The 17718-nt window shown below is 34.7% G+C and overlaps 1 protein-coding gene across 3 annotated transcripts in view; it reads left to right on the top strand.

The window, feature by feature from the left end:
- PIBF1 (progesterone immunomodulatory binding factor 1) overlaps positions 1-17718 on the top strand; it is a 271889-nt gene that overhangs the window by 161568 nt on the left and 92603 nt on the right. Inside the window, exon 15 of one of the 3 annotated variants that reach the window (XM_031958466.1) lies at positions 11573-11824. The exons of the other annotated variants lie outside the window; for them this stretch is intronic. Coding sequence (XP_031814326.1) covers positions 11573-11617 — 45 coding nt within the window. The 3' untranslated portion in view covers positions 11618-11824. Of the gene's footprint in view, positions 1-11572; positions 11825-17718 lie in introns of those variants that run through there. 3 annotated transcript variants of the gene reach the window in all.

Here is a 17718-nt window from a genome sequence, read left to right on the forward strand (position 1 = left end):
TTTTTAAGGAGAAAAAAGTTTTATTTTCTTCTCAATTGTTTTTTATTATTATTATTATAATTTTTTATTGACAGAACCCATGCCTGGGTAATTTTTTACAACATTATCCCTTGCACTCACTTCTGTAATGACTTTTCCCTTCCCTTCCTCCACTCCCTCCCCTAGATGGCCGGCAGTCTTATACATGTTAAATATGTCACAGTACATCCTAGATACAATATATGTGTGCAGAACCAAACAGTTCTCTTTTTGCACAGGAAGAATTGGATTCAGAAGGTAAAAATAACCTGGGAAGAAAAACAAAAATGCAAGTAGTCTACATTCATTTCCCAGTATTCCTTCTCAGTTCATGTAAGTCTCTCCAAGTCTCTCTGTATTCATCCTGCTGGTCATTTCTTACAGAACAATAATATTCCATAACATTCATATACCACAATTTACCCAACCATTCTCCAATTGATGGGCATCCATTCATTTTCCAGCTTCTAGCCACTACAAACAGGGCTGCCACAAACATTTTGGCACATACTGGTCCCTTTCCCTTCTTTAGTATCTCATTGGGGTATAAGCCCAGTAGTAGCACTGCTGGATAAAAGGGTATGCACAGTTTGATAACTTTTGGGGCATAATTCCAGATTGCTCTCCAGCCATTGCTGGATTCATTCACAACTCCACCAACAATGTATCCGTGTCCCAGTTTTCCCGCATCCCCTCCAACATTCATCATTATTTTTTCCTGTCATCTTAGCCAATCTAACAGGTCTCACAGCTCTTTTTAATGGTCATTTTTGATCATTGAAATTTCACAGCATTCAGTTTCAATCACATTATTTTTTTTTCTGTTTACATTAGTATAGTGATTGTTCTTGGTTCTGCTTATTTTGCTTCAGTTAATATCCATGTTCCTATCCTCTATATTCATCATTTGTACAGAACAGTAATATTATTCATTTAATTCATCAGCCACAGTGGGTTTAGCTGTTTATCTGCAAATTTGTATCTGCTTTGTTATTATCTTAACCACTACAGTAAATGCTGCTGTAGATATATTGCTTTATATAGGGTTTTTCTTGTTGATTTCCTTGAGTTATATGCCTAACAGTGAAATCTCTGAATCAGAGGGTTTTGATATTTTAGTCATGACTTTGCACAGGAAGAAAAAAAATGAGATGTGTGATCCTACTAGGCACTGCATTGGTCTTGTTCTGTGTAAACTAAAGATCTCCCTGTACATTTGTTGCATATTTTCATTGTTAGCTTTTGAAACTCAAGTTTTGTGCTGCAATTATGTCCCCGAAACATAAGGAAAGTCCTTTAGGAAGGCTCTAAGCCCAAGCATATGAAAGATAGTGATGCAGCTTAGTGAGAAAATAAAGGCATTAGATAAACCATGTCAAAATGTTGGCAGCCTAATCAACCAGGGGCTAAAGACAGCAGGGCTGCTTGATTCCATCCTTCATTGCAAGTTCAAAGTTAAATGTCATCTCACCCTTGCTGTGCTCCCATACTCTGAAACCCTTAAGGATTGCAAATAGTTCATAAAGTAGAGATTGCTGGTAGATCATTTCAAGCTGGTGCACCCTTTCCAAGCTTCTAAAACCATCCACCAGCTGGGAAGGCCAGAGTGTCAGAGATAACATCAAGACATCACCAGTCTTGGCTTGTTCTGATAGCAGCAACTGAAGTTCTAGCAATCTTTCCCTTGGTTTTAAGAGGGTGGCCATGACAAGACACTTTACAGAAGTCTTATATACATTATGACATCCTCACACTGTTATTTAACACAGTAAAAGGTAAGAATCAGGTTAAGAAATGAGTTTTAAATTTTTTTATTTATTGTACAGTATGATACTGTAGGTATCATGTATCATGAAAAGTGAATATTGTCTAAAATCATTGTTTTGGTTTTTTTTTTTTTTTTCAATTGAGATGATGGCACAAAAGTTCACAGAATTCTAGGGAATTACTAGGAAGAAAAAATGTTTCGCATGTTATCAGTTTTATTTTGTGCATTGCATTTTGGGGGCATGAAATACGCCTGCTTTGGAAAATTGCATATTATCAGAATTAATGTTTTGTTATAAAAATCATTTTCAGAAAAGTCCATTTACAGCAATCTCTAGCAAAAGGTTATAGTTTTTGGTGGTTATGAGACCCTCTATTTCTCATAGATTCAATGTATCAACAGTCACCATTTTCTAGAATATTTTTCCTATGAAAATAGAAGACTGACTACACTTATGAAATGTAACATTAATTTCAAAGCTAGCATGCTTGTGTCTCCTTTTGAACTTTCTTTTATTTACTTGTATTTTTAAATGGTTCATTGAGGCTATCTTCTTTCATCACATTGGTATCACTAACATGTCTATCTTCCCCTATCAAAGAAATTTAACTCTACCTTTTAATGTATATTTGTAATGTAATATATAACATAATGCATTTTATATAGACTATCATCCCCAATGACTATTGGAATTATTTTCTCTCTTTTGATTGCCTTTAATCTATTCTGGATAAACAGAGATTTTTGGAACTTTGCTCCTCACCATTTTAGCATAAATAACTCATAATCAATTCATGTTAGCCAGTCTTTTGATTGGCTGCTGAGCTGGATGGAGAGGAGCAAGGTCCAAAGCGAACATCTTGGCTGGTTACAGAACTTCATAAAGACTCTGGTTCCTGTATTTTTAAGTATCTTACCATTCCAGTTTTTTGAAACTCAGAATATTGTGGCTATCTCCAATACTCCTCCCCCCAAAAGCAGGACAAAGGAAGTACAGAGTGGCAAAGAACAGATCTCTGTATCCATACAAAGAGTGTGATGTATTCCCCCATTCAGAGGCTTATAACATGTCACACTTTGGCACTGGCTAGTGTCTTCTGAATGCACAATTTCCAGCTCAGCAGCCAATCAAAAGACAGCTGGTCATCATTTAACAGACTTAAAATAATACCTCCTGCATCAAGCAGAATGCTGCACATACTCCTAAGAATGGGGCCTTCATTATCCAGTGTTAACAGCAGTTACATAAAATCCCAAAGAGGAGAGATTATCCAGGAAGAAACTGTGATCAAAAATGTCAAAAGCTGAAAATAAGCCAAGAAGAAAATTAAGCAAAGATCTTCACCTTTGGCAACTAAGAAGTCATTGGTAACTTTGGAAAGAGCAGTTTCAGTTGAGTGATGAGGTTGGAAACCAGCTTACAAACATTTCTGAAGGGAATGAAAGAAAAGGAAATGGAAATAACAATAGAGACAAGTGTGATGTAGTAGAGTGCTAGAGTTGGAATCAAGAAGACTCATGTTCAGATGAAAGAGTTAGACTTGATAATTTCTAAGATCCCTTTCAGCTAAAATCTATGATTCTGTGATTGTAGACAGTTTTTTCCTCCAAGAGTTTATTTCAGGAAGGGGAAGGTGATAATTAAAAGTAACGGCAGTATTTAGTGAGGGATTTTTAAGGTTTAGAGAGATGTAGGCTATAAGATTCTTCAAAAATCAACTGCCAAGCATTCAAATTCTATTGCAGAGAGCATAACTAATGGTTAGGCCATGTTGTTCAAATATCACATATACTACACTTGCCACAAAGACTATTTATGGAGAACTTAACACAAGCAAGTGCTCATATAATAGTTGGAAAAAAGCAATTCAACTGTGAACAACTTAGCTTTTTTCAGCAATACAATGATCCAAGACAACTCCAAAGACTTTATGATGAATAATGCTGTCAATCCAGAACAGAACTGATGGTGTCTGAATGCATACTTTTTAAAAACTTTCTTTATTGTTTTTTTTAAACAACATGACTATTATGGAAATGTTTTGCATAACAACCCATGATTAACCCATATCAAATTGTCTTCTTAATTGGGATGGGAGGAAGAAAAGAATTTGTAACTTGAGTTATAAAAACAAATGTTTACAATTGTTTTTGCATGTAACTTGGGGGGATATAAAATACTGAATTATTTTTTAAAAAAGAAGAAAGCAATGCAAATTTTGGAATTGATTGTGTGACATGGAAGACACTACCTAGCAAAGGACCACTTAGCATGGCATGCCTTCATTGGAGAAGATACTGTGCACTATGAGCAAAACAGAATTGAAGTAGCTCAAAAGAAATAGGAGATGCACACATTTAGGGAATCTATCCCAAATGTTCACATGATCTATTTGTGCCTGACCTGTAGTAGAGCATTCTGAGTTCATACTGGCTTGATCAACCACAGTGAGGTACACTATAACTTGACTTTAACCTAGTGATATCATTTTGATCCTCTTCAAAAATGAAGGACAAAACCAACCAACCCAATTCTCTTTATTTTATAAATGAGGAAATTGAGGCTCAGAGAAGTTGGGTCATTTGTCCAAGGTGTCTCAGTAAGTGGTAGAGCAGGGATTTGAATATGGGGTCTTCTTACTAAATCCAGTATATTCTTTCCATTGTACTCCATATTGGGTGATTGATAAATGTTTTTTGAATTGAATTAAAGCATCATATCTCCATATAGAGTGATTATACAGCTCCCTTTCACATTTTTCCCCATTACTCAATTATTCTTCAAGTAAACGTTTTTATATCAATTTAAGCCAATTTTATCTTGTCCTGTTCTCTCTAAACAATTACAGAGTAATAGTGAGTGAATTTAAATTTCAAGGTACCTTTATGCTAACAAAAGAAAATGTAGTGTTTTATCCTTATCATCATTTCTGTCAAATATTATTTATTACTGTTAATCCATGCATATAAATGCAGTGCCAAAAAGTGTCTGAAAATTGAAAAATTTTAAAGGAATGACTGCCAGTAGATAGGCAGCTGCTTTATCCAAATATATATGGGTGAATAAATTTGGTATAATAGAAAGAGTACTGGACTTACAATTAGGACATGACTCTAAATCCACGTTCTAGCTCCAGTATTTAACCAGTTTTGTGACTCTTTTTAGTTAAATAACAACTCCACTAAGCTTCAAGTTCCTTATCTGAAAACTGAAGAATACTTGCAAAAGGCATGTGTGAGAAAGGAATCTAGTACAAACTGAGTAGATGACGATCAATCAGTTGGAGAGTGGTTAAATAAATTATGGTAGATGAATATAATGAAATATTATTGTTTTATAAGAAATGATCAGCAAGCTGATTTCAGAAACACCTAGAGAGACTTACATGAACTGATGCTAAGTGAACTGAGTAGAACCAAACAAACATTGTATACAGCAACAATAAAATTATGTGATGATCAACTGTGATGAACTTGACTCTTTTCAACAATGAGGTGATTCAAGGCAATTCCAGTAGACTTTGGATGGAGAGAGCCATCTGCATTCAGAGAGGCCTATGGGGATTGAATGTGAATCACCACATAGTATTTTCATCTTTGTTATTGTTGTTGTTTATTTTCTCGTTTTTTCTTTCTTTCTGTTTTTTCCCTTATGATCTCATTTTTCTTGTGCAGCATGATAAATATTGAAATATGTTTAGAAGACTTACACATATTTAACATATTGGATTACTTGCTATTTAGGGAGGAAGGAAGTGGAGAGGGAAGTAGAAAAATTTGGAATACAAATTTTGCAGGGGTGAATGCTGAAAACTTATCTTTGCATGTATTTTGAAAAATAAAAAGCTATTTTTTAAAAAAGAAAAGCACATTTAGTAAAATGTGGGGTGTAATACAAATATATTTTTATAATTATCATGCAAATTAGAAAAGGTTTTGAAAAGTATTTTAGTCATTGAAAGTTAGTATGCTCTATTGATTCATGTCTAAAAGGGAATGACAAATTAAAAATCTGAACTAAAAAAAGAGGTCAAAATGGAAATGGATAGAGTAGTGACTTTAGATGAAAACAGTATAAATAATAGTACTGAAGGGTTTGAATTGGTTAACCTAGATTTTTAGAGCTTGATGCTAGTGAGACTGACACTAAAATTCAACCTCTCTGTTTTCTTTTAGCTTCACATATGTTCTATTTCATGATAACACCATTGATGATCAGTGTTATCAGTATTTGCCTTGGTCACTTAAGAAACCAAATAAGGAACTAACATAAAGCAAGAACAACACAAATTCAGGAAAAACAGCTCAAAAATGTAAATTTTATTGATAGTAAACAAGCATAAAAATTTTTTACTTTTTTTAAAGCAGTGCTTTTCCCCACTCCCTTTTAGTATTAAAAAAATTAATAAATGAACTGCTTTAGCTTTAATGTATCTTAGCCTAGTACTTTTACTACTTAAAATTCTACCATATTAGAAGCATAGTAACAAAGTACTGCCAAGAAATAAACCTAGTCTAGATTCAAAGGAACAGCCCTGCTAAATATGGAGATCTTTATCTCTAATAACTGCCTGGCAACTTGGTGATAATTTTTTTTTTTTTTTTTACCATGACAACTCATGGAACAAAAATACAAGTAGACTGCAATCATGTTCAGCTCCCTTCTGGAATGATGGTGGCAGAAAGAAGGAAAAAGAGGTAGAAGGGGATGACAAGAATTACAGTTTTTAGAAGAGCTATAATTTTTTCATTTGCTTTAAATAGGACAACAAGTTTAAGGATTGTGTTAATCTGTATTAAAGATCTTTAAAGTATAAAGATAGGGGGGAAAGGTGCTACACTGAGGGGAAAAAATGAGAAGAAAAAGAGTAAAACTATTTCTCATGATTGGCGCCTGCAAGATGAAAAATATACAAAATTGGAAGATGACATAGGAGAAACAAGCATCACATAAATCTCACTCTTATCTGAACTGGTCAAAGAAAGTTTAAACACACCCAAACACATACTGAATTTAGTGTAAAAATATAGTAAATCCAACAATAAAAAGACTGGGACAGGAAGAAAAGAAGGTAAAAATCAAAGAGGTATTTAGTCACAGACAAAATATATATATAGGGTAAGTGCCTATTGAGGGAATAAAAGGAAAGAAAATACTGATAAGTGATAGTGATCAGGGAAAAGTGAAAGAGAAGGACAACCAAATATAAGAGCTCATTTCAATTATAAATGGTAATATTGATTTCATTCCTTCTCTTTCACCACCAAATACTTTGTCAAGAATGGTACTAAGGGCAAAGACAGAAAAAATATATATGTAAAAGAATACAATTGGGGAAAATACATAATAGTTTTAAACATAAATAGGATAGACTCAAAAGAATGCAGAAGACAGCAGGATGAATTAGAAAGCAGAATTCAACACTCTGTTCTTTATAAGAGACACACTTTAAATAGATCCACAGAGAATAAAAATGAAAGACATGTAGAATTTAATATTCAGGCAGACTCAAAAAATCAGGGTTAACAATAATCTGATTATAGAGCAGTAAAAATGGATATGGTTAAAAGAGGTAAACAATGTAATGCTTAATAGTATTGCAAACAACATCATTATTTAATGCAATATGTTGAATGGGATACCATCTAAATACTACAGGAGAAGGTTATTGAATGATTTGTTGTGGTTATTCAAGTGCTTCAGTCAGGTGACCCCATTTGAGATTTTCTTTGCAAAAATAGAGTAGTTTATTTCCTTCTCTAGCTCGTTTTACATGTGAAGAAGTGAAATAAGAGATTAAGGGATTTACCCAGGGTCACACAGCTAGTAAGTACTTGAGGCTAGATTTGTACTCAGAAATATGAGTCTTCAGGACTCTAAGCCTAGCTCTCTATCCACTGCATCACCTAGGGAGAAATAAACAACAAAATTATAATAGGAAATGCAATGAACCTCTTCCAGACTTAAACAAATCTAACAAAATATAAGCAAGGAAGAAATGAAGGACTTGAATATAGTTTTATATAATGTTCTAATGCCAAAATGTAGTTTCCTCGGTTTTGGTTTTCTGGAGGTCTCTGGGGCAGCCTTCTTTTCAGCAGAGTAATCACCATAAGAATAGCCAGGTGTTAAAGTCCAAATTTTTTATTGTCTCAATTCTTTATTGTCTCTTTACCTGGTACTCACCTAGCTTTCTGGTGGCCTTCAGAAGGGACTTAGTTTCAGTGGAGAAAATTCAGGAGGACAGGCCAGCCACCACAAGGCTGATGAAGATGTAAATGAATCTCTCTTTCCTTGTCTCCAAGAGCTTGAGCTCCTGCCTCCAGTCTGCTTGTCTTCTCTGGTTCTGAATGAATCTGGCTCTTAGTCCCCGCTTATATGCTCTACACAGAGTATAAACCAATCCTTATATCACTAGGAAACCATTATTTGTTGTAAGATTAAATCAATTATACTGAACTTAGAGAACTATTAACCACCATGCTAAACTAGATAACTATTGTCTCATCAATTCTACTAACTTAACACCTTGTAAGAATCCTTGTTTCAAGTTCAGAGTTCTGGCCCATAACAGTTTTAGAAAAAGTATATATGGGCAGTTAGATGGAGCAGTCAGGTAGAACTGTATATAGCCAATCTCAGACCCTTGACCCTTACCAGCTGTGTGGCATCACTTTTGCCTCGCCAAAAAAGAACAAAGAGGAGGAGGAAAAGAAAGAAAAGAATCTATGATAAGTTTCTAGCATTTACTAAAAGACAATAGAAAGAATATTTATTTCTTAATTGTGTATTATACTTTACAAAAGGAAAATTTGTGCTTGTACATAAAATCCTCGAGTATAAAACCCAAAGTAATATTAAACAGAATCTTTACTGACTGAAACACAGTAAAAGTTATAATCAGTACAGGGCCTTGGAAGTCAGAATTCCAATTTAAATGAGACTATACAATATAATCCTAAGGCCAAAGAACAAATCATAAAAAGAAATAATAGATAATTTCATAAAGGAAATTATAATAACTAGACAGTATTGTCATATCTTTTAGAATTGAGTCAAAATAATCCCTAGGAAAAAATTTATCAGTAAATAGTTTTATCAACAAAAGATAGAACAAGTCATTAAATTGGTTATGCAACTAAAAAATACCACTAGAAAAACCACAGATCAAAAAAATCCAACTAAACACAATGAATGAAAAAATTCATTGAACAATTTGCTACAGCAACTTTTACAGGTCTTTTCTGTTTGTCTTTTATGCTGATCTCCCTCCATTTATATCTCTGAATGCTAGAAATTATTTTGCTTAAAAAAAAATCAGGTTAGCTAATAATTTATTCTTTCAATTTAAAACAAAAAGGGTTTATTAAACATTCAAAGCTTCCAGAAAATAACCATAAATAAAATGCTGTATCCCAAAATACTCAATATTTCTATATAGACTCCCACATAATGAGCATATGGGGAGGATATGAATAAGAGTAGAACACAAGATGGGCAGAATTTTAATATGTATCATTGGTAGTTATTCCCATCTTAGAAGAGAACACAGATACATAATAGTATTTGACGTTTCTTCAGTTCTCTTTTAGGGATGTTTTTATATAGAAAGTTATGTTATTTTTTTTAACATTTCAATATCTGTATGTGTGAAATGGAAGAAATTATTTTGCTGCAGGTTCATTTCACATGCACAGAACCTTCTCAAAATCTTGAGTATTTTGGAAATATAACATTTTATTTATGGTTCTTTTCTGGAAGCTTTGATATTTACAGGCCAAATCAGAGATACCAGGGATGTCTTTTCTACCATGACTCATGTCCTCTTCAATTGTTTTTCTTCCCTGATACATCTTTTCTAAATGGTCCTGACCCCGAGTGCATCTTTTAGCCAGTTACCCTAATTACCTTTGTAGTTAGTTTTGGAAAAAATAAAAAATAATATTTAGACCAAGTCCTGAATGGTAGCCTCAGCAGTCAAACAAAGGTGGTCTCAAACAAAAAGTTAGCACTACAATTGTCTATGATCTCTTCTTTCCTAGAATGGTTAAAATGAGAAGTAATCAATAAACTTTAAAGTACTCTCATCATGTGCCAGGTATTGTGCTAAGCACTAGAAAAAAATTTTTTTAAAGACAAAAACAATCCCTGCCCATATGGAGCTTATTATATTCTATATGGAAGAGACAGCTTATACATAAATTTGTGTATCTACAAGTTAAATACGAGTTAGTAGAACATATTCATTGTATTGTGAAATCTTATCTCTATCTTTACATCATATTTCATAGATGTCCTTCTCCCAGAGAAAACCCTAAAGCAGAGCTTCATCACCTCACATTTGTGTTATTATAAGTACTTCCTAGTTAATCTTCGTGCTTCTCCTAATCCCTCCTCCATACTGCTGACAAAATGATTTTCCCTCTAATGTAGGTATGATTATTTTAACCCTTTAACTCAATAAACTCCAGAAGCTTCTTGCTTACTTCCAAGATCAGATCTAAAGTCCATTGCTGCCTTTCCAGTCTTAGTACACTGTACCCTTTTCCATGCACCACTCAATCCAGCTACATTGTCCTATTTGCTATTCTTCCCAGTCTGTTGGAAATACTTTGACACTGGCTCCCCTTGATCTCCCACTTAGCTCTGCCTCCTGCTCCTCTGGCTTCCTCAGAAGACTCAGCTCAAATCCTACCTTCCTCTCTCCTCTTTACACCTAACCCCAGTGACAACTCTCTGAGAATACATTCCAGTGTTCTAGGAGAAGTCTGGTCATATTGTCTCTCCAATGACACTGGGAGCTCCCCAAGGACTTTCTTTTTCTTTGTTTTCCCAGCCCTTTAACAAGTGTATGAGGGCTTCATAGCTAAGAGGGACAGCAAGCAGACAGATATGGATAGACCATAGAGTAAAGTGGAAAGATAGAAAGAAGGGACACATTGGGAAGGACTCGAAACTACAAAAGAGCTTTTGTTTGATCCTAATGGCTTAAAAAAAGCCATTGTTTATTGAATGGGGCCACTTTGGAGGATGGATTAGATGGGAAAGAGAGTTGAGGCTGGGGGAGTCAATACAAAAGCTTTTATAATTATGGGGAGGACAGAAATGGTAACTGTTATCAATGGCATGAAGGGTATGTGTAAGAGATTTTGTAAAGAATAAAATTATAAGATTTAATAACTCTTTGGATAAGTGAAATGAATTAGAGAAGGGTCCCATGTTCATTCCCAAGTGGAAGAAGAAATGTTGAGAGGAGACTGAAGGTGGAGAAATATTATGGAGCTATTAAAATAGTTGTTGTTAGAGGTGATGAGGGTGTGAGCTACAGTAATGATTGTATGAGTGTAGAGCAGATATATAGAAGCAATGTTATGGGTAGAATTGAAATGGCAATTGATATCTGGGAATTTAAAAACTGGGCCCCTGGAGACAAAGATACAACAATAGAAGAGGAAATGAAAAAGGGAAGAATCAAAGATGATACCCTGGGTCACTAATAGTTGGGCATTGAGTTCATTTTTTAAGGTGCTGAATTTCATACCTAGGAACAGAAGGCAAGGAATAATAAGCATAATTCATCTGTGAAGTGCCCAGCATTGAGCCAAATACTTTAAAGTTGTTTTCTCAGAGGAAAAGCTAGATGTTTGTTTTAAGGATCAAATGAAATAATATTTATAAAGCACCTACCATATACTCCCTGATTCATAGTTGGTGCTCCATAAGTGCTTTCATTATTATTCATCTTCATAATTCAGGTAGGTGTCATTATTATCTTTATTTTACAGTTGAAGGAATCGAGTCAAGCAGAAGTGAGTTGCTCAGAGTTCTGATTCTGAGCTCAAATCTGAATATAGGTTTACCAGAATCCAGGTCCAGCACTGTTTACTGCACCACCCCACTGCCAAGTGAAGATAGCACACAATCTTTTTCATAGTAAGAATATTTATAAACTTGATTCTGACTAATAATTATATGCTGCAAAAATTACTATTTGAGCATTTGTATATAAACAACTGAATTTATTTTACCTTTTTATATTTAGTTTAACTTTACAAAATTTCTCAGTAGATTAAGGCTATACTTTACATGTAGCTTTGTCAACTGCTTAAACCAAGAAATTTGTATATGGTTCATGATGGTTCATGAACAAAGATATTGTTCTTTGAGACATGTTTGTATGATAATCATATTCTTCTAGAACCTTGACAGCAATGTATTCCTTGATGAGGAAACTCCTTTGATTAATGTACGTCAAAAGTTTAATCTATTCAACATCAGAGTCTTAAAGAGCTTCTTGGGGCACTAAGATTAAGTGACATGCCCAGTGTCACATAGTCCTAGCCATTATATGCCAAAGACAGGACTTGAACTTCAGTTTCCCTTATTTCAAGTCTGTTCATCCTATATCTCCCCCCATGTCCTGCCTTTCCATATTAATATAGATACACATATTTTGTACACATATTTCTATGTAGATGTGTATTGCCATTTGTAACAGTTAAAGACTACATGCAAATTACTATTGAAATAGTAAAGAATAATAAACATGTTAATAATTCTCTCATTAAGCTTCAAACAAATTACCTTATTTAATTGGAGGGTAAGGTTATGTATTTGTGTGTAATGCCTTTATTAAACTCCATAAATAGCTATTATTAAAGATCAGCCACACTCCTTTTTATGCTTCTGGAGGCGTTATAGTCTAATTTTCTGGATATTATCTTCATGTATTTTAATCTAATGGTATAAAATTATAGAGCTATTTCTTCTTCTCCTAGCTACCTTCTTGTATGGTATTCTCTTTTTCCAAGAATATAGAAATGAGGAGTACTTGATCTAGTTAGTTGTCCCCTAGGAATACTATGAATTTGGAGATGAAATAGAAACAAAAACTCATTATTCAGTAATTTTCCTTTTGTTTTCTCCTTGCATAAATACTTGACTATTTGTCATAACACATATACTGTGTCTTTGTAGTGTATTTTTTAAATTATGAAGCTAAATATTACATTTCTAGTCATCTTTCCATAAGCATTACATTAAAAATGTACTTAAAATCCCATGAATCAAATAATTGGTTTCTTGTTTTTCATATTCCACAGTTGTTGATCAAATGTTGAAATTTTATATTTTGCTTAAAAAATTGTTTAATTACCAGAGGACATTATTAACTTAGTGTAAAAACTCTAGCCTGCATTGTTGAGCTTACTTTTTTTTTTTGAGTTGGGGAGGAGAAAAATGAGGGAAAACTTTATGAAGGAGGTGACATTTCAATTTGATCTAAAAGAGTAGACAGGCTTTCAAAAGGCAGAGTTGAGAAAAGAAGACATTTCAGGTAAAAGGAATAGCATCAGTAAAAACACAAATATAGAAGTAGTTAAGGGCATAAATTTATTTGAATTTTAGAAACAAGAATAGAAAAATAGTTTGGAATTACTATTGAGAAATTGAAATAGCAGAGTAAAGATTTGGATTTTAACAAAGTTGTCATTGAAATCATTGAAGTATCATGAGTGAAGGCATGACATGTACAGAATAAATATTTGTTGTTAAACTTCTTTTATGAGGAGTTGAATATAAAGGGCAGTATCAAGAATGGATTAGATCATTTCTAATGGAGCAGTAATGAACTGAACTAGCTATACCCAGAAAAAGAACTCTGGGAGATGACTAAAAACCATTACATTGAATTCCCAATCCCTATATTTATGCACACCTGCATCTTTGATTTCCTTCACAAGCTTAATTGTACAATAATTCAGAGTCTGATTCTTTTGTACAGCAAAAATAATGTTTTGGTCATGTATACTTATTGTGTATCTAAGTTATATTTTAATATATTTAACATCTACTGACATCCTGCCATTTAGGGAGGGGGTAAGAGGTGAAAAATTGGAACAAGAGGTTTGGCAATTGTTAATGCTGTAAAGTTACCCATGTATATATCCTGTAAATAAAAGGCTATTAAATTAAAAAAAAAAAAAGAATGGATTAGAAAGGTAAGATGCAAGAATGTATTTGTAGGCAATCAGAGCCTTTAAATGCTTTTGAATTAAGGAATCACAGGGTCAAATATGTGTGCAGGATAAATTGAAGAAGATAAATAGAATTGTTAACAGGCTAGATGCCTGGTTTTGGAGATCTAAATAAAAAGTATGCATGGTAGCCCAGGACATTCTGCTGCATCAAAGGATATTCCCACTTTTGGGACCAGGCCAGTCATGTGTTACAAGCCCAGTTATATATGCCAGGTGCTTCCCTGAACCCAGCTAGGAGAGTTTTTCCCTTGGCATAGCATATCCACCTAGTACTAATAGCTGATAATTATAGAGCATAGAGTTCTAGGCAGTTAAAAGCTAAGGGTGGCATTTGTAACTATCATTGGAGAGCAAGAAAAAGGGATCAGACCCATGTATAGAGAGAGCAAAAGCATCATAGAAGAGATAACAGGAGATGTCCATATTCAGAGGATTAGTCCAGGAATGCCTGACAGAGATAAAAGAGGATGCAAGATAACTTTCCACTTAATTTCCAGAGTTTTCTGAGGGGTATCTACATTGCATATAGTGCTAGACTTGGAGTTAAGAAGTCCTGAGATAATTCTTACTAGCTGTGTGATCCTAGGCAAGTCATTTTACCTCTTTCAGCCTCACTTTCCTGAATCTTAAAATGTCATTGATAGTAGCACTTAGAGTTATTGTAGGATCAAATAAATGAGATTTTTTTTTTAAATGCAAAGCACTTTTCAAACCTCAGTGAATTATGCAAAATGATAGCTGTTATTTTAATTATTTCATTTGTGTGTGTATGTGTGTATGAGGAAGAGAAAGAGAAAGAGAGGTACTTTATACCTCTAATTATTTCCAAAATATTAATATGAATCAGATATTTTGAATATTCTGAATGTTGGATCCTTTCTCTTTTTCTTCCTCTGTGACCTTAGAACATAGTAAGAATAGGGCAGTCTGGTGGCACAGTGGATAGAGCACTGACCCTGGAGTCAGGAGGACCTGAGTTCAAATGTGGCCTTGTATATTTAACACTTCCTACTTATATGACAATGGGCAAGTTATTTAACCCCCATTACCTTGCTACCCCTCCCCCCCAAAAAAGAACATAGTAAGAATATGAGTAAAGATAATTGTGTAGTTGATTTTAATTTTTATTCTGAGTAGCTAGGAATTACATATATTCCTTTAAAATTTTTTTAAAAAGCATTGGGCCCTAAAAATGCATGGAGAAAAGTCTGTTGTAAACTATAGTTGGAATCCTTACAAAGTGTTAAGTCATTAGAATTGATAGAGACAGTAATTATCTAATTTAGCATGGCTCAGTATGATTGATCTGATCCTAGGAGGAGATGTTTTGGGCCAGAACTTGAAACAAGGTACTAAGTGGAATTGAGGAGACAATGTTTAAATCTAGTTTAGAATTGATTTAATCCTACAACAAATAATGGTTTCCCAGTGATATAATAATTGGTGTATACTCAGTGTACCGCATATAAGCAAGAAGCTCTCAGGGCCAGGGACAGAAGCCCACTCTCGGAGGCGGAGACAGAGTTATTCTATATTCCACCTTTGTGCTGGCTGGAGACATTCAGAGGGAGCTAGGGGCTGAAACTCAAGACTTTGAAGGACACAGTAAAGAACTGGATTTTAGGATACCCTAAATCTGTATTTAGGGGTGTATTGGGGGTGATTATTACTTTGAACCAAAACTAAGGCTGCCTCCAGAAAATCTGCTCCCCAAGAAACATGCTCCCAGAGAACCATCAAATTATATAAAAGAAAAGAACACCAACTATAGCATAATTGATTCGCTCACCTGCCATTTCTTTGACCTTTCATCTTTTGAGTACACTTAACATCACTCAAATTATCTTTGCATTTTTATCCAGATCCATCTCTGAGGATTTTGTATTTCATGAGCAGAAGCTGTGTATTTTACCTGAGTTGTTTGTTATATTTCTGTAGAGGGCTGGAACTATTTTGAGTTGAGGCACTGAGGTTGATACTGCTGAGCGCTTGAGGCTAACTACTGATTGGATGATACTCTGTGGGCATATGCTTGGAAAATAATCCTTTCCACTATCTGTACTGGCTCAATGATTGGTGTATAGAGGATTGTAGGAGGGACTAGGGGGTGGAGTAAAACTAGCCAGAGACATACTCTCAGCATAGATGAGGAGAAGGCCTTTGCGGAGAATCTGCTTCCATCCAATCTGTGTCTGGGGACCTTTGCTTATCCTGACTCCGGCTGATTCTGGGGTGTACTGGGTGCTAGCGCGATCGTTATGTATGTCAGTTAGCCATAAGTTGTTTTTTTTTTTTCCATCATAATAACATTGTATAAGTTATTTGTGTGGTTCTTTGTGCTTTGAAGTCCTTTTTTTTGTTTTGTTAAATTCAGGAATTATCAATACAGAAAACCTATCAGTCTACTAAATACAAGAACCCACATAATTACATTTTAAATGATAACTATAGATTTCAGATCTTGGGTTTGCCACAGAAGTACATTTTAAATGTAGATAAATAGCTTAAAGCTATAATTTATATATTTGCATATATTCATAACTTTATATGTAATAAAACATTTTAGTTAATAATTTGTATTTTGGGGAGTATCACAGCTTTAAGTGAAATAGGATGGGAATCTGAAATGGAATATTAATAATGAGAACATAACAGAGGGTAAAAGAAGCTAGCTTCAGTTGTTGCCTCCACATCCTATCTTCTTATTAATTCTTTCTCAACCCTATGCAATTTAGTGTCTAGCCTCATCATTTGGCTGAAACTGTTCTCTCTTAATTACAAAATCTGATGGCCTTTTCTCAGTCCTAATCTTTCTTGGCTTCTTTGTAGCATGTAACATAATTTTCTACCATTCCTTCTGGATACTCTCCCCTGCCTGGGATTTTTGAACACTGTTCTTTCTTAGTTCTGTTCCTACATATCTGGCTAACCACTCTAAGTTTCCATTCTCCTTTGAACCTAAGGTGAAGCCCAAGACTTTGTCTTAGGCCTCTCTTTATTCTCCTCGTCTTGATCACCTCATCATGGGGTGCCTATAGATTTAATTATTTTATCTAGATGACTTGGAGATTTAGATATTCATTCCTATTCTCTCCTTAGCTCTAGTTCTAAAATTCCAATTCTCTTTTGAACATTCCCAACTGGATATTACAGAGACTGAGATGTCTCAACATTTCTAAAACTAAAATCAGCATTTTTCCCCTAAAATGTTCCACTCTAACAAACTCATTTATATTAAAGGATTCATCATCCTTTTTGTCCCCCATGTTGGCAACGGTCATTCCCCTGCTTCTCATTATTATCCTACATATCTATCCTACATAGTCAATTGTTATATCTTATCATGTCAGCCTCTACAACATTTTCTTATCCATCCCATTCTCTCTACCCCATATATCCACCCTAGATTGGGCCTTTATCACCTTTTGCCTGAACTCTACTACAAAGATATGTTACTGGCCTGCTCTTCCTAAGGGCTCCTCTTAAACCAATCCATCTCCATAGCACTTCTGGACTGATTTTTTAAACAGTTTGACTGTTTCCCTGCGGGCGTGGGCGCGCTCCCCCTTTTCCCCTTCCTCCCTCTCCTCGCCCCTCCCCCCCTCCCCCCAGCAACTTCCAGTGACATCTCAAGGGCCAAATGTGAACTTCTCTTTGGGGAGTTTGAAATCCTTTAAACTACCCCCCCCCCCCGTTTTATTACACTTCATTCTTCTTCATACTTTCAACAATCAGCTAGTACTTTTCTTCATATATGGCACTCCACTTCCTATTTTCTTGCAGAGGCAATGGCAGTCTTCCATGCCCAGAATGTGCTCCCCGCTCACCTCTATCTTTTAGAATCCTTTGTCTCTTTCAGGATTTAGTTTAAATGCCATCTTCTACATGAAACT

The sequence above is a fragment of the Sarcophilus harrisii genome, chromosome 3 (assembly GCF_902635505.1).
Source record: "Sarcophilus harrisii chromosome 3, mSarHar1.11, whole genome shotgun sequence".
NCBI classification, from domain to species: Eukaryota; Metazoa; Chordata; class Mammalia; order Dasyuromorphia; family Dasyuridae; genus Sarcophilus; species Sarcophilus harrisii.